The 17,849-nt window shown below is 36.3% G+C and overlaps 1 protein-coding gene across 2 annotated transcripts in view; it reads left to right on the top strand.

Annotated features, from left to right (window-relative positions):
- The window catches only part of FCHSD2 (FCH and double SH3 domains 2), a 294,045-nt gene that overhangs the window by 212,600 nt on the left and 63,596 nt on the right, over positions 1 to 17,849 (top strand). For both annotated transcript variants that reach the window (XM_027083298.1, XM_027083297.1), the window contains exons 9-10: positions 190 to 312; positions 12,612 to 12,707. In XM_027083298.1, the coding sequence (XP_026939099.1) occupies positions 190 to 312; positions 12,612 to 12,707 (219 nt within the window). The remainder of the gene's footprint in view (positions 1 to 189; positions 313 to 12,611; positions 12,708 to 17,849) is intronic.

Raw genomic sequence — 17,849 nt, 5'->3', positions numbered from 1 at the left:
ATTTATTAGAGAAATCCATGTTTTCCCAAGTGATTGTTTAAGGTTTATATTTATTCTTACATAATGGCCTATATCTTTTATTAATTTTTTATTAATAGATTTTAAACTGAACTTACCTTTTAAACAATAGGCATTGTGTGTCAAAGCTTTATCATAATTTTTTTGCTTTTGTTTACTCCTCTTTTACAGGCTCTTGATGGAAATGTATATGACCACCTCAAGGATTATTTAATAGCCTTCAGCCGGACGGAGCTAGAGACATGCCAAGCTGTGCAGAACACATTCCAGTTTTTATTAGAAACCTCCAGCAAGGCGAGTTACCTTTAGTGCAATATGTGATGTTATCCATTTTAGAATCTAAAATGTTTTTTGCATACAAACAAAATGAAGGTACCAATGACATTAGAAGAATGCTTTAAAGGACAAATTTCCTGGAAACGCTATTTCTTCTAACAAAATTGGAGCGTGTATTGTTCTCCTTGATGAAGGTCAAAAAAGTCTATTGCCATGTATGTTGCTCTTGAGAAGAATGGTTTAAAGAGCTTTTATCTTTCACTCAAATGAATTTTGAATACACTCAGTTCGTAAAACAACAAGGTCATGTGTCAGTGCAAAGAATAATAAAGGGGCACAAAAAGGAAAATTAGCATTTTATAATTGATAAAGAAATTAATGTTATAATATCTTGTTTTTAAAAATTAACCTTGCCTTCTATATGCTGTCATTCTTTGATAGTAATCTTTTCATTCAAAAGTGTTGACATCCATCAACTTTGCTGGCCTGTCACACTGTTTACATAGAAAGTAAATGAAATCGTTTTTCTTTAGGATCTGACAGATTAAAATTTTTTGCAGTAGAGAAACTGCCCTTTGGAAGATAAATTGTTCCTGCGATTAATAAATCTTATTTTCTTTCTGATAAATTAAGTGCATAGTAAATGTTTCCTGACTGAATGAATACATTTATTAAAATATATTCATTTTATAACTGCTATTTTAAAAGATCCAGTTCAATTCTCCTTTTTGGCAGGAGGAGCAGGAACTAGCTAATACCTTAGAAAGTTGTTTGGAAAGGAATCAGGGTCTCCATCTCACAAGACAGTGTCCAAAGACAGGAAAGAAAAGGGACACAGACTTTTCTTCCTGAACGCCTCCATGTGTGTTTATTCTTATTTTCAGTGTACCATAGCTCCAATTCTATTTTTAGAAAAACATTTAAAATGTTAAGTTGATATGGGAATACAAATATCACTAGTCTGGTGCTTTGAAATCCTGTCATATTTTTGTATTCTTATATTTTCACCCCCTAGGATTCAATAAAAGATATAAAAGGATGGATGTATAGAAAGGATAAATGGATGAATAGATGGATGGTTTAGTGAAAGAAAATGTAGAAAAATAATAATTGAAGAATCTAGGTAGTGGGTATATAGGTGTTTCTGTACAATTCTTTTTATTTTAACATGTGTACATTTGACATCTTCCATGAGAGAATGTTGCAGGGAAAAGTCTATAAAAACATCTTGGTTTTGTTCCTTTTATGGAGAGGTTGATTTTTGACTAGTAATCAGATTGTTTATATTTATTGGTCCATTCAGATTTTCTGTTTCTTTTTAGTACATTTTGGTAACTTACACTTTCCTAGATGAATTGTCCATTTCATTTATCAAATTTGATGTCATAAATTTGCATATAAAGTTGTTTGCCTCTGTAGTTGTCTCCGTTTTCATTTCTAATATTGTTTGTGCTTTCTCTCTTACTTCGATCAGACTTACCAGTCTATTTTATTAATGTTTTCCAAGAGCCAGCTCTTGTTCTACTTCTCAATGTTATTGTTTCCTATCTCCTTAATTTCTGCCTTTATATTCATTTTTCTTTCTACTTTATTACAGTCTATATTTTTATTCTTTTTCAGGCTTTTTTTCTATTAGGGTCTATATTTTCAGTCTTTCTTGTTTCCAAGTAAATACACTTGAACCTAAAAAATTTCTCTTTCTGCTTTAATTGCAGTCTGTGATATCTTTGTAGGGCTTTTTTATTGTTTCTGCATTCCACCCCCCCACCCCCGCCCCTGTCATTAACCCATGAATTATTTAAAAGTGAGTTTTTCCAGTTTCCATTCAATGGGGGGAGTATGTAATAGGGTGGCATTTTTCATTTCTAATTTTATCAGAGAGACTGTCCCCAGACAGAATTCCTTGAAATCTCTTTTTCCAAGAATAAGTTAAGTTTGAATACACTACCTTTAGTTTATAAAACAGGTAAACATATAGTCTTTAAAATGTGCTAATATTTTATACAGCAGTTAACAATTTTCTAGGAGTTTTTAGCACATCCTCTGAGGTTGGTATTATCATGCTCATTTCATAGAGAGGAAAACAGACCCAGGAAGTTTATGTGGCTCGCCTGAGGTCACACACTCACACATAGTGTTTTCCATGCTCTGCTACTATCTATGTTATCTCTTTAGCTTATATTATTTTCATAGAAAGTGAATTAAAAATGAATCAACTGATTTGGACACATAAAGAGATAAGCTTTTATTTTCCACTACATTCACTCATATGAGTATCTTACTCCCAGGGATGAGGAATAAATGAGATGCTCTTCTGTTTAGATTGAAAGTGGTAGTAATAAAAATTTTGTAAGAATGATGTAACTAGGAGTTGTGCCCTTTTGTTCCTAGTACCAGAAGAGCTCATACCTATAAGTTTTATGCCACTTGTTTTTCTGTTACAAAGAGCTTGTTATGTTGCTCTTGTTATACTGCTAAAAGCAACCTAGTGATCTAATAACCCAAAAAGAAGTTTGAAACTCTTTTGGTTTTTATTCTACACCATTGCTAGCTTGTCTTTTTTTTTTTTTCGGGGGGGGGGGGGGAATTCATTTTTTTCCACATATCTAAATTGTAACTGTACATGTTCTCAAAGATATTTTGGAGGTAATCCATAGTGACACATTGTAAATTTTACGATGCCCTCTATATCTTTTATCCCCTAAAGGGAAACAGCTGGCCCTAGGAACTTTTGTTTAATTTTAATTATTTATGAAGCTTGCTTTTCTTCTTAATATTTTATGAAATGCTTTCTACATGTAACTGAAGCAGATGTTGTCAGAGATATTTTCTCTGGCATAGTTAATTCTAAAAGTAGTTCTTCTGGCCTTACAGTTTGTTTATGTGTGCTTGCTTTCTGTCTGCATAAGGGAATTCCTACCAATTAATAATGTAGATCTTTTAACAATTCAAAAATAACAATGTTATTCTATATTTCTTTGGAAATTAAATTGTCTAGTATTGTCATTCTTAATACCTTGAAGACTTACCAAAAAAGTAAACTTAATAATATGAAGGGGAAAAATCACATGATCATCTCAAAAGACACAGGAAAAGCATTTGACAGAATTCAACACTCTTTTATTATAAAAATGCTCAGCAGATTAAGAATAGAAGGGAACTTCCTGAACATGGTAAAGGGCATTTTTTTAAAACCTACATCACATATCACACTCAATGGTGAAAGACTGAAAGCTTTCCCCACCTAAGATCAGGAACAAGACAAGGATGCCCACTTTTCACCACTAATATTCACCATTGTACTGGAAGTCCTGGTCAGAGCAATTAGGCAAGAAATAGAAATAGGAGACACCAAATCAGAAAGAAAGAAGTAAAATTATCTATATTTGCACATGACATGATTATAGAAAATCCTATAGATTCCACAAAAGTCCTAGAGCTAGTAAATGAATTCAGCAGAAATTGCAAATACAAAATCAAGACACAAAAATCTGTTGTGTTTCCATAATACTCCATCAATGAATGAACTGAAAGAAAATTAAGAAAATAATTCTAACTACAATACCATTTGAAGAATAACTACTTAGAAGTAAATTTATCCAAAACGTGAAAAACTTGTACATTGAAAACTACAAAACATTGCTGAAATTAAAGAAGACCTAAATAAATGGAAATAATAAATGTTTATGGATTGGAAGATTTCATATCACTAATATTTCAGTATTCCCCAGGGACTTCCCTGGTGGTCCAGTGGGTAAGATTCCATGCTCCCAATGCAGGGGGCCCGGGTTCCATCCTTGATTGGGGAGCTGGATCCCTCATGCGTGCTGCAACGAAGATGCTGCGTGCCGCAACTAAGACCTGGCTCAGCCTAAAAAAATAAATAAATATTTAAAAATATATATATTTCAATATTCCCCAAAGCAATCTAATCAAGATAGTATGGTAGTAGTATAAGGATAGACGTGTAGACCAGTAAGAATTGAGAGTCCAGAAATAAACTCAAACGTCTGTGGCTAATTGATTTCGACAAGGTTGTCAAGGCCATTTGATAGAGAAGGAATAGTCTCTCCAATAAGAGGTGCTAAAACAACGTGATAACCACATGCAAAAGAATAAAGTTAAACCCCTTCCTCACTCCATATATAAAAATTAACTCAAAATGGGTCAACAACCTAAAACTATAAAATTATAGAAGAGAACAGAGGTAAATCTTTATTGGTTTAGCCAATGTATTCTTAGATTTAACATGAAAGCTCAAGCAATAAAAGAAAAGATAGATAACTGAACTTCATCAAATTAAAAGTTTTTGTGCATCAAAGAACATTATCAAGAATGTGAAAAAGACAGTCCATAGAATGGGAGAAAATATTTATAAATCATGTGTCTGATAGGAATTTAATAATCAGAATATATAAATAACTTTTACAATTCAACACATAAAAGACAAATGACCCAATTTAAAAATGGACAAAGGACTTGAATAGACATTTTTCCAATGAAAATGTACACATGAAAAGATCCTCAGCACTGTTAGTCATTAGAGAAATGCAAATCAAAACCACAGTGAAATACCACTTCCCACCTGGTAGGATAACTTTAGTATTTAAAAACAAACACACACACAACAGCAAGTGTTGGCAAGGATGTGGAGAAATTAGAACCCTCATACAGCATTTGTAGGAATGTAAAATGGTGCAGCCACTGTGGAAGACAGTTCGATAATTCCTCAAAAAGTAAGACACATGCAGGGGACACGGGTTTGTGCCCCGGTCCGGGAGGATCCCACATGCCGCGGAGCGGCTAGGCCTGTGGGCCATGGCCACTGAGCCTGCGCATCCGGAGTCTGTGCTCTGCAACAGGATAGGCCACAACAGTGAGAGGCCCGCGTACCACAAAAAAAATAATAAGACACAGAGTTACCATATGACTCGGCACTTCCACTTTAAGAGAATTGAAAAAAAGTGTTTAGGGCTTCCCTGGTGGCGCAGTGGTTAAGAATCTGCCTGCCAATGCAAGGGACATGGGTTCGAGCCCTGGCCTGGGAAGATCCCACATGCCATGGAGCAACTAAGCCCGTGTGCTACAACTACTGAGCCTGAGCTCTAGAGCCTGTAGGCCACAACTACTGAGCCCATGTGCCACAACTACTGAAGCCTGCGCGCCTAGAGCCCATGCTCCACAACGAGAAGCTACGACGATGAGAAGCCCGCACACTGCAATGAAGAGTAGCCCCCACTCACCACAGCTAAAGAAAGCTTGTACACAGCAACGAAGACCCAACACAGCCAAAAATAAATAAATAAATTTATTTTTTTTTAAAGTGTTTAAACAAAAATTTGTACAGAAATGTTCACGGCAGTGTTATTCATAATAGCCAATAATTGTAAACACCCTAAGTGTCAATCAACTGATGATTAGATAAATAAAAAAATATCCATACAATGGAATATTATTTGTTCATAGAAAGGAATGAAGTACTGATACATCATACAACATGTGTCCCACAGAATAAAAAACATAAATAGATATTACCATATTAAAAGACGTTTGTATGGGCTTCCCTGGTGGTGCAGTGCTTGAGAATCTGCCTGCCAGTGCAGGGGGCACGGGAACGAGCCCTGGTCTGGGAAGATCCCACATGCCACAGAGCAACTAGGCCCGTGAGCCACAACTACTGAGCCTGCGCGTCTGGAGCTTGTGCTCCGCAACAAGAGAGGCCACGACAGTGAGAGGCCCACGCACCGCGATGAAGAGTGGCCCCCGCTAGCAGCAACTAGAGAAAGCCCACGCACAGAAACGAAGACCCAACACAGCCACAAATAAATAAATAAATAAATAAATAAATAAAAGATGTTTTTATGGCCTAGGTTGTGTCCCCCTAAAATTCATATGTTGAAGTCCTAACCTCTGGTTCCTCAGACTATGACTGTTTTTGGATATAGGGCCTTAAAAGAGGTTATTAAGGTAAAATGAGGTCATATGGACAAGCTCTAATCTAGCATGACTGGTGTCCTTATAAGAGGAGGTTAGAACACAAACAGGCACAGAGGGAAGACCATCTGAAGACACCAGGGAAAGATGACCATCTACAAGCCAAGGAAAGAGGCCCTCAGAAGAAACCAACCCTGCCAACACCTTGATCTTGGACTTCTAGCCTCCAGAACTCTGAGGAAACAAGTTTATGTTGTTTAAGCCACCTCATCTGTGATACTTTGTTATGGCAGCCCTAGGAAACTAATACAGACGCTTATACTCACTATTAATCAAAGAAATGGAAATTCAAATCACCGTGAGATTCTATTCTATACTTATGAGATTGACAAAAACAGACAGGAATGACTGTTGGTGAGAATATGGATTAACAGAAACGTTTACACTGCCCCGAAGGGTACAGATTGATACATCCAATATAAAAACATTTGATGTTATCTAGTCAATTTAAAGATGCACTTAGCTTATGACCCAGCAGTTCTACTGCTCGGAATATAACCTAGAGAAACTCTGGCACATGGGTACCAGGAGACTTTTGAAAGAATGTTCATAGCAACTTCCTTTATAAGACTAGAAAAAGCTAGAAATAACCCAGCTGTCCACTGACAGTAAGATGAATAATGGAATACAAGATAGCAATAAAAATGGAAGTTCTGGGGCTTCCCTGGTGGCTCAGTGGTTGAGAGTCCGCCTGCTGATGCAGGGGACACGGGTTCGTGCCCCGGTCTGGGAAGATCCCACATGCCGCGGAGCGGCTGGGCCGGTGAGCCATGGCCGCTGAGCCTGCGTGTCCGGAACCTGTGCTCCACAACGGGAGAGGCCACAACAGTGAGAGGCCCACGTACTGCAAAAAAAAAAAAAAAAAAAAGGAAGCTCTGTAGGCACATGCATTAATATGGATGAGATTCACAAATGTAATATTGAGCAAATTGCACAACAAGGACCTACAGTATAGCACAGGGAACTATACTCAGTATTTGTAGTAACCTATAATGGAAAAGAATCTGAAAAAGAATATGTGTGTGTTTGTGCATGTGTGTGTATGGCTAAATCACTTTGCTTTACACTTGAAATTAACACAACATTGTAAATTAGCTGTACTTCAATTTAAAAAAAAAAGCAACTTGCAAAAGAATACACACACTAAGATGCCATTTATGCAGTGTTCAAAAATATCCAAGAAAACAGTATCATTTTGAGATACATCATATGTAGTAACACCATTAAAAGGAAAAAAGAAAAGAGGAGCTTGGTAAAATTCAGTAGAGTGGTTACATCTAGAGCAGCATGCATTTGCAGAGGGGCAGATATTCCCCAAGGGAGTAAAAATTGCTTCTGGATTTTGAGGGGTGGTTTGCAAAAAAATCTTAGATATTACAGCATTCCATAATACATAAACATATATACAGTATATTTGTGGTATTAAAATTTAATCAAAGAGGGAGATTAGGGAAAAAATGTCTTAAAAGGGTCCCTGGATTGGGGAGTGGGAGTGATAACACTTAAAAAACATACAAAAAAAAAAAAAAACCGGTTGAGGAACATTCCTTCCGAAGGAACGTGGGAATGCAATAAGGAGAGGTTATATAGATTTTGACAGTAATAGTAATGTTTTATTTAATCTCAGTGATGGATACAGAGGTGTTCTTTAACAACTGTTTATTGAATGCTACTTTAGACAGAGTCACTGTGCTAGTTGCTGAAGGATACATCAGTAATGAGATTTAAGGCCTGAACTCAGTTGTCACAAGGAATGACAGAGGGGAGCAGGAAGGGACTGGAGGGAAAGATTACAAAGGGGGTGAGGAAACTTTTGAGAGTGAGGGATAAGTTCATTATCTTGATTGTGGTGATATTTTTACAGGTGTATAGGTAAGTTAAGACTTATCAAAGTATACACTTTAAATATGTACAGTTTATTGTATGTCACTTATACTTCAGTAACAGCTTTACAGAGAGAGAGATTGGACATATATCCCAGAGAAAATGAAAATTTATTTTCACACAGAAACTTGGACACAAATCCTTTATTCATAATAGCCAAAAACTGGAAACTGCTTAAATGACCTTCAGTGAGTGAGGGATCAAACACATGGTGGTACTTCCATACTATGGAATACTACTCAGCAATAAAAAGGAGTGAACTGTTGATACATGCAACAACTTGGATGAACTTATAGGAAATTATGCTGAGTGAAAGTGGAAATCTCAAAAAGATATATGGTGGGACTTCCCTGGTGTTCCAGTGGTTAAGACTCGGTGCTTCCACTGCAGGGGGCATGGGTTCAATCCCTGGTCAGGGAACTAAGATCCCTCATGCCGTGCCACATGGCCAAAAAAGAAAAGATATATGGTGCATGATTCCATTATGTAACATTTGTGAAATCACATATTTATAGAAATAGAGAACAGATTAGCAATTGCCAGGAATTAGGGATGAGGACAGTAGAGGGAGCTATTATGGAGTAGCACAAGGGAGTCATGTGGTGATGGTTCAGTTAAGTATCTTGATTGTGATAGTGGTTACATGAAGTTATACATATGATAAAATTGTATAGACCTCTACACATACACCACCCCAAAATGAGTGCATATATAACTGGTGAAATCTAAATAAGCTTTATGCTTTGTACCAGTGTCGATTTCCTGGTTTTGATATATACTATATTTATGCAAGACACCGACATTGGGAGGTGCACAGGATCTCTTTGCAACTTCCTTTCAAAATGAATTGTTCGAGACAGAAGACCAGCAACTAACCCAGTACCTCTAGTGTACAGATCTTGTTTTCTATGTACTTTCTCCTACTCACTTAAAAAAAATAATAATAAAAATAAATAAATAAAAACAGTGCTTCTTGGGAAAATAGCACTGATTCTAGATCTGGGACATGAAATATTTAAGGTAAATGTTAAATAATTTGTCATAATGCAAAGCAAGGAAACTGTCAAAACTATCAAAAACTACTAGTCCCATCTCAAAGAGACTCAGGATGTGATCTTGCTAGCCAAAGATGGGATAATTTTAACATCGATAATGATAATAACAACAGTAGATTAAAACACATCAAATATTTTAAAATCCATAACTTCATAATAATAATTTACTAAAGCTATAATTGGTCATTCTTTGGAGGTTGCTAGGGAAACAGCTCAATTTGAAAACTAGATGATAAAGGGGAGAGGAAATGTTTATCCTGCCTTATACAAAATGTACCTCAAGGTAACTAAATAATTGACTTGGAAAGTTTTTCTTATGGAAGTATTCCAGCTAATAAATGAAAAAGGAATGATAGAATTCCTTGAAAAAGTGATAGAAAAAATAGAAAAATCTCTAGTTTTTGTAACCCCTAATATGTTTAGGCATTTATCATCATAGGTCTGTTCGATTAGTTTCCTAGGCTGCTGTACAAATTACCATAAACTGGATGGCATAAAATGACCGAAATTTATTCCCTCTGAGCTCTGGAGGCCAAAAGTCAGAAATGAAAGTGTCAGCAAGGCTGCACTCCCTCCAAAGGCTTCAGAGGATAATCAGTTTCTTACCTCTTCCAGCTTCTCATAGCTTGAGACGTTTTTTGGTTTGTGGTCACATTACTCCAATCTCTGCCTCTGGTCTCATTGGCTCCTCTTCTGTCTGTGTTTTCTTCTGTTTGCCTTTTATAATGACATCACTTATCATTAGATTAAGGGCCCAACCACAGAATCCAGAATGACTTCCTCATCTCAAAATCCTTAACAATTACATCTGCAAAGGGCCTTTTTCCAAATGAGGTAACATTCACAAGTTCCAGGGATTAGGACGTGGACATCTCTTTTGGGGGGCCACCATTCATTCAGCCCAAAACAACTGTTAATATCAAAAAGAGACGAGTCAGAGGCAAGCCTCTTCATAGAAGTAAACACCACCTTGTCAAAAAATAAAAATAAAACAAAAACCTAAACGCAAAGAAGCATCAACTTACAGGACACACAAGAAACAGAATACTGCGAGGATGGAGTCAACAAAACTCAGACTGTGGGAAACTCTACAAAACAAAAACTCAGTTTCTTCAACAAACAAATTGCAGGGGGGTGGGGGTAAGGGAGATGGAGGAAGAAACCTATATATGAAAACAAACCTAAGCAACATCATCCATTTGCACTGTGGGAACCTTACTGTGATCCCAATTTGTAAAACTTTTTAAAATATGGAACAGAAATTTGAACATTTACTGGTTGTTTTATAATATTTTTTGTAAATTTTAATATGGATATATTTTTTAAAGTCTTTGTCTTTTAGACATTACACTGAAATATTTATAGATGAAATGATATGTCTAGGATGTGCTTCAATATAATTGGGGTGGGGGAGGAGCAGGTAGGTTTATAGGTGAAACAAGAATTTGTGTTTTTGGAAGTTGGGTGGTAGGTACATGGGGATACATTATTCTGTTCTCTCTACTTTGAAATGTTCCGTAACAAAAAATTAAAAATTTAAAAAGGTTGATACTTCCCCCTTGAAAGAAAGAAAAAGAGGAAAGAAAGAAAGAAAAGGAAGTTTGGTTTGTGGTGCTTGAGAGGATAGGTTTAGCAACTAGAAGGATGATCCTCTTAGCTTTTTTCTGCATGGTGACTAGTGAGGCTGTGTCTCAGGGCTGTGTCAAGAGCTTTCACAGGGGACTTCCCTGGTGGCGCAGTCCTGTGTTCGATTCCTGGTCCTGGAAGATCCCACATGCTGCGGAGCAACTAAGCTACAACTACTGAAGCCCACGCACCCTAGAGCCCGCGTGCTGCAACTACTGAAGCCTGCGGGCCTAGAGCCCATGGTCCGCAGCAAGAGAAACTACCTCAATGAGAAGCCCACACACCGCAACGAAGAAGAGTAGACTCCACTCTCCACAACTAGAGAAAGTCCGTGCGCAGCAACGAAGAAACAACACAACCAACCAACCAACCAACCAATAAATAAATAAATAAATAATTTTAAAAAGAATAAAAAAGAGCTTTCACAGCTACTCTAGCTTAAAACTGGAATCCAGGAAAAGAAAAAAACACATTTCCCTTTGAGAATATGCTTATTCAGCCAGCCTTTCATGACCATATTTTTTTAACCACTCCTTCCTCCGTCCCACCCCTTCAGTTTGGATTAAATAGCACCATCTTTTGTGCTCTCCTAGTACCTTCTACATACTTTGATAAGGCATTTTAATTGTGTAATCTGTTTAGTTCTCCCAGTTTCTAGATTATAAATTCCTCAAAGATATTAACTTTGTTTATTCATATTTATTCCTCTGTGTATTCCCCCTCTCTGCTGCATTTAACATTAGGCCTGGTAAGCTCTCTCAGTAAATGGTTGTTGAATGGGGGTGGGGGGTGCAGAGGAGTAATAGAGAATTGGGTTGTGCTGGTAAATAAAATGCAGAATATACCTCCTACTTTCTCCATCTCCTGAATGAATTCTTTTCCCAGGACTACTAAAGTATAGCCACAGAGCTGCTTTAAACTTTTCTTTCTTCTGCCCATCCTCTGGCAGAGGTGCTAATGAGCTGTAATATACTACAAATGAAAGAAGAGTTAAGGGTAAGCAGTGTAGCAAAATAGAAAATGGGTTTCTGCACAATCACATGTTGCTGATTTCCACTCTTTCCCAGAGTATATAATACAATGAATTCTTTTTAGATGACTTTCTGTGCTATTTGTTTTGTTACTTTATGTGTATTAGAATTCCCCTTCTTTATAAATTACTTTCTAGTCTGTCTTCTTGGTATGCTTTAAGATGGTAATTAGAATACAGCCTCCTTAAAAGGTGGCAAGAAGTACTGGAAAAATACTATTTTGTGTTATGTATAAGGTTATTTGGCAGTTTCCTAGTAGATGGCAATCTCCATAAAGCAAACTTTAAGAGGCCTACAAAACTTTAGAACTGGGAGAGACCTGACAAACTAATGTGCTTCCCTATTTGCACCCCCCACCCCCGACACCCCACACCCCCACACCCCCCACACCCCCACACCCCCACCCCATGTTCAAAAGAATAACATTTTGTGTAATAGCCATCTTTTTGTAGTCTTAAAGTAGTGCATATTGTCTAGTCCCCAAATCTGGGCTAGTTTCTAAACTAGTACTTTCCATGCTTAGATTCTTGAGAAAATGGGGCACAAGGATAACAACTATTATCTAAAATGAAAAAAAAAAATTGTAATTATAATTTCTTTTTGACCACGTAGTACTGGATGATTGCTCATTTTTGGAAAACAGCAGAATAAAGCTTAAACTTTAAAACACAATTATTGAACATTTTAACCTTATTAAAGACTTAAAGATATTTTATTTTCTCTTTAGGTGGTACGAGACTATAATCTTCAGCTGTTTTTACAAGAGAATGCTGTATTTCACAAACCCCAGCCCTTCCAGTTCCAGCCTTGTGACAGTGATACTGTAAGGGAATTCCAGATTTTCATTTCATTTGTCTTTAAGCTATGTTTGTTCTTAAATAACTACCATCCTTGGAATAGACAGACAAAAACTGAGTGTATCTCAATATTATAACAGAACTGTGAGGATGCAGAGAAACTGTGACATTTCTTCTTTCTAAAATGTGACTAACACGCCCAGTATCTTTATGCTAACAACTTTCTGCTTAATAGGGTTAAATCATAAAACAAGTTACTGGAAATCTGAAAACTGAACTGAGGGAAAAAGAAAAAAATACTCAATAAATTTTTTTCAATTCAAATGTAAATTACATACTTTCTATTCATGAAATTCTTCACATGCATACCCTTCCAAAGAAACCAGTGGTTAAGTTTTAACCAGAATAGAATTAATAAATAGAATAATGAATATATGCATACAAATATTTTTACTGGTTTTATTAAAAATTATAGACCCTTTATAATTCCTTTCAGATTTCTTAGAATGTTAAAGTATTAACACAAATGCCAAATTGGCAGTGTTTAAAAAACAATCATACATTTTTATCCTTGAGTTTAATCTATGAAAAATGATAGCCATTTTTTAATTAAAGAAAAAGAACCAGAATACTAATTTAATGACATTTTTTAAAAGGTATTTAACTTCTACAAGTTGAGAAAGCACATGTTGGCATATCTAGCACATTCTCTCAATGCAGGCAAACCAAGAGGGAAGTCAAGTTGTATTGGTAAAGTCTGTTGGTAAACCTAGAATCAAAACCAGGGGAGTTTATGATATCAGAGTTTAATGGTATCAGTTTAATAGAAACCTTTGCTGGAGATATCTTCATTACTTTTCCTACTAAATTTTAAGTAGCCCTGTTAGTGGCTATATAAAGAAATGTAGGAAATCAGCATTTCCCTCTAGATTTATTAACCCTTGCCCTTTATAGTAGCGCCTTTTTTTATCGACCAGCTTTTGCTGAATGACTCGGAGACATTGTCCTGAGGATACAGGGTATGGACAAGTTTGCCACGCTTGACTTAAAATTGTGACTAATTTGAGATTATTTTATCTTTGCCCATTTTCCTCAGGAAAATCAGAATAATAGTGACTCTCATCTCACTCATCCAAAGCCCAATGACAACCTGAAATCCTTCATTGTTTCTGAACACTGTGCTAAATGTTCTTAGCTGTGTGTCCCTGTTTGCCTTAAAATTCTAACTCTATGCTGTTTTCTGTCCTTGTGCAATCTGTACTGGGCAGAGTTTAAAAGCTGCCCAGCTGGTGGATATTGAGCTCTCCCCTGTCAGTGCTCTGAGAATGACCATAGCTGAGGTATATGGGGGTGTGGGTCAAGGGTGGGAGGGATGGGGTGTGTGGGTTTGCATGCTGATGAAGGGTGGGACCTGGTATTGGAATGAAAGTTATAAATGTATGTGTAAGGGGCTACTGAATGCATAAGCTGGGGCTTTCCGTTTTTCCCTTATAAATTAGGGATTTCTTTTCCTCTTTATAGTGAAAAGATTGAGCTTTTCATTTGTCATCTTGTCTGAAGCACCTTAGTTTTCCTCAGCAGGAGTGCTGGAAAGAACCTTAGAGCTAACTTGCCTTTGTTAAAGAGGAAACTGAAGCCTAGAAAGGAAGAGAGACTTGTCCAGAATCATACAGTGAATTAATGACACATTAATGTCTTGATTGCAGTTTAATGTTCTTTCCACATGCTACTCTGTTTTCTAAGAAGAAATGTTCAGCACTTGGGGAGCAGTTAATTTTTTCATAATGGAAAAAGATAAATGCTCACACATTTGTAAAAATCATCCCAGATTGTCAACCACTGAAAAAGTCTTTAGAATAATCATTTTGAAAATGTTTTTACCTGTAAAATTTGTTGTATGTACTTTTTGTTTTGTTGTAGATTAAGTATTCTTACTGCTCACAAAGAGTAAAATCCCAAATAATTGTTTTTACTCAGTATGGACTAGTACTGTTCTTTCATATGAGAATGGAACCATTGTTTACTTGCTTTTCTGGTTTCCTCTTGGAAAAGCCTGTCACAGAGAGTGCCAGTCAGTGCCCCATTAACTTACTCCTCCTGCCGGGGAAATGCAGGGCATGTAGGAAGCACTAATTGCCACTATCTTTTGTCGTATTTCTGAAATTGCTATTGTTACTATCCTATTTTGGAGCATATTTTAATTCAACAGACACTGAGTCCCTACTGCATCTGAGTGCCAGTCGTTCAGATAGAAGCTGAGGATAGCTATTACATGTTAAGAGCCTGGACTAGATGAGCTCACTGACATGTACACAAATAAGTAAAATATAATGAGGCAAGTGCTGTATATGTTAGAGTGCTCCTGCTGTCCATTGATGGATACAGTTAATGCATCCTGATGTAGTATAATTTTTTTTTTGCGGCACGCAGGCCTCTCACTGTTGTGGCCTCTCCCGTTGCAGAGCACAGGCTCCGGACGCGCAGGCTTAGCGGCCATGGCTCACGGGCCCAGCCGCTCTGCGGCATGTGGGATCTTCCCGGACCGGGGCACGAACCCATGTCCCCTGCATCGGCAGGCGGACTCTCAACCACTGCGCCACCAGGGAAGCCCTGATGTAGTATAATCTTTTTACAAATTTTTTGAGGCATATTTACATATCATATAATTCACCCATTTCAAGTATATTATTCGCTGATTTTTAGTAAATTGACCAAATTTTACAACCATCATCACAAGTAAGTTTTAGAACATTTTCATGACCCCAGTAAGATCCCTCACGTCCGTTTACTGTTAATCCCTATTCCCATCCCCTGCCCAGGCAACCTCTAGTCTATTTTCTTTCTCTATAAGTTTCCATTTTCTAGAAATTTCGTGTAAATTGAATCATACAATATGTGGTCTCTTATGTCTTGCTTCTTTCACCTAGCATGTTTTTGAGGTTCATCTATGTCTTAGAATGTATCAGTAGTTTGTACCTTTTTAATTACTGAATAGTGTTATGAATATACCACATTTTGTTTATCTGTTCATCAGTGATAGACACTTAGGTTGTTACCCACTTTTGGCTATTATCAATAATGCCGATATTAACATTTGTGTACAAGTCTTTGTATGAATATGTTTTCAATACTCTTGAGTTGCTGAGTCTTATGGTAAATTTGTTTCACTTTTTAAGAAATTGACAAACTATTACAAAGTGGCTACCATTTTGTGTTTCTACTACCATTGTATATGGGTTCTTGTTTCTCCACATCTTCACTTCCATTTGTTATTGTCTCTCTATCTCTTTGCTTATAGCCATCCTAGAGGATGTGAAATAGTATCTCATTGTGGTTTTGATTTGCATTAACCTAATGACTGATGATGTTGAGTATCTTCTAATGAGCTTATTAGTGATTCATATATTTACTTTGGTAAAATGTCTATTCATATCTTTTGTCTTTTTTTTATCAGATTGTTTGTCTTCTTAGTATGGATTAGATCTTGAAGATGAATTGAAATTTACTTTGCAGTGATTGAGAAACAACATGCCAGGAAGTGAAAATAACAATTGAAAATAATGAAAATAATAGGTGAAATTCACTGAAGATTTGTTTCATGCTAGATATTTTTCTAATTGCATTGCCTGTATTAACTCATTTAGTCCTCTCAACAATCCTATATTTTAGGTTCTCTTTTTAATCCTCATTTTATAGTTGAGGAAACTATAGTTAAGAAATTTGCTCAAGATCACTCAGCTAATAAGTGTTGGAGCCAGAAAAGCTTGAAAGTGCATCACCTGTTGAAATAGCAAGGAGGTTTGGTATGGTGATGGTGTTGAACAACACCATAAATGTAGGTTGCAACCAGATTTTGTGTATGAGTTTTACATATGGTAGTATATGGAGAACTATGGAATGTTTTCAAGTAGGACAGTGATATGATAATTGCAGATGGATTCCCCCTGCGGGACAGTAGTGTTCCTTAATTTTATTTTGGATTTTATAATTTATATTAGGAACTTTGAACTCCTTATGGATTTAACACCTTCATTTTTCACTCAATAGATATTTATTGTATATAATTTGTATATACCCTTGCCTTATATAGAGATGAGTAGTCAATAAATATTTGATCTAGATTTAGGTAAGATGCATTCAGGAAAGCCATAGGACTTTTAAAGTCACCACCATGATTAAATTTAACTTAATTTTCTTCTGAAGGTTTTCATATATTATCTTAACATTTTTTTAAAAAACTTTTTAATATAACCCATCTCAAATTCCAGTATTTTCCCTACAAAAGTCAAAAATGTCCAGTTGAAAACATACAGTCACAGTATTACCACTGGAATTTAATTAAGGGTTGAAATTATTGCACTTCTTCTTTTTGTGGCTTATCTTTTTTTATCTGTTGGTAAATCAAAATTCCTTTTCATTTTATTTTAATATATGATTATTTTGAGTCATGTTTTAGAATGATATACCAAAAGGAACTGGCCAAAATGATTTTATAAGGTCACAGTTATCTATTCTGTGCAGCCATAGAATTAAATTAGGAATCTTAGTTTAACCATAAGATGGTTACAAGTGACAGTGATCAGTGGCAAGTTTCATCTAATGTAGTAATTTAGTAGCTGGCTCATGGTTAATACTGAAATATTTCCATGTCTGTATTTCCATATAGAGTTACTGATTTCTAAAGTATCCTTTCTTTATTCTTCTTTATATCTTCTGGTATCAGATGATACCAGAAAGTCAAAAATCTTTCTAGAAATAGTAAAGTTCACCTTTCTTCACTGAAATGAAAGTTTTTAATACAAGATTGTTCTGAGAAGGATATGGAATGTAGCCTAAAATTTTTTTAAAATAACTTTTAAAATTTTATTATTATTTTTTTTGGGCTGCTTTGGGTCCTTGTTGCCACATGTGGGATCTTTGTTGTGGCATGTGGGATCTTTTTTAGTTGTGGCTTGAGGGCTCTTAGTTGCTGTATGCGGGATCTAGTTCCCTGACCAGGGATGGAACCCAGGCCCCCTGCATTGGGAGCGTAGGGTCTTAACCACTGGACCACCAGGGAAGTCCCAGTGAGAGAATTTACATTTATCAGGCTCTCTATGTTGAAGAGTCATTCAGCTGTCACATGGGTCATACTTGTATTAGGGATTCATACAGGTGTTGTACAATGA

Source organism: Aethalodelphis obliquidens, unplaced genomic scaffold (assembly GCF_003676395.1).
Source record: "Aethalodelphis obliquidens isolate GAN/ISIS:26980383/991018 unplaced genomic scaffold, ASM367639v1 scaffold50, whole genome shotgun sequence".
NCBI classification, from domain to species: domain Eukaryota; kingdom Metazoa; phylum Chordata; class Mammalia; order Artiodactyla; family Delphinidae; genus Aethalodelphis; species Aethalodelphis obliquidens.
This window is presented reverse-complemented; position numbering and strand designations above follow the sequence as displayed.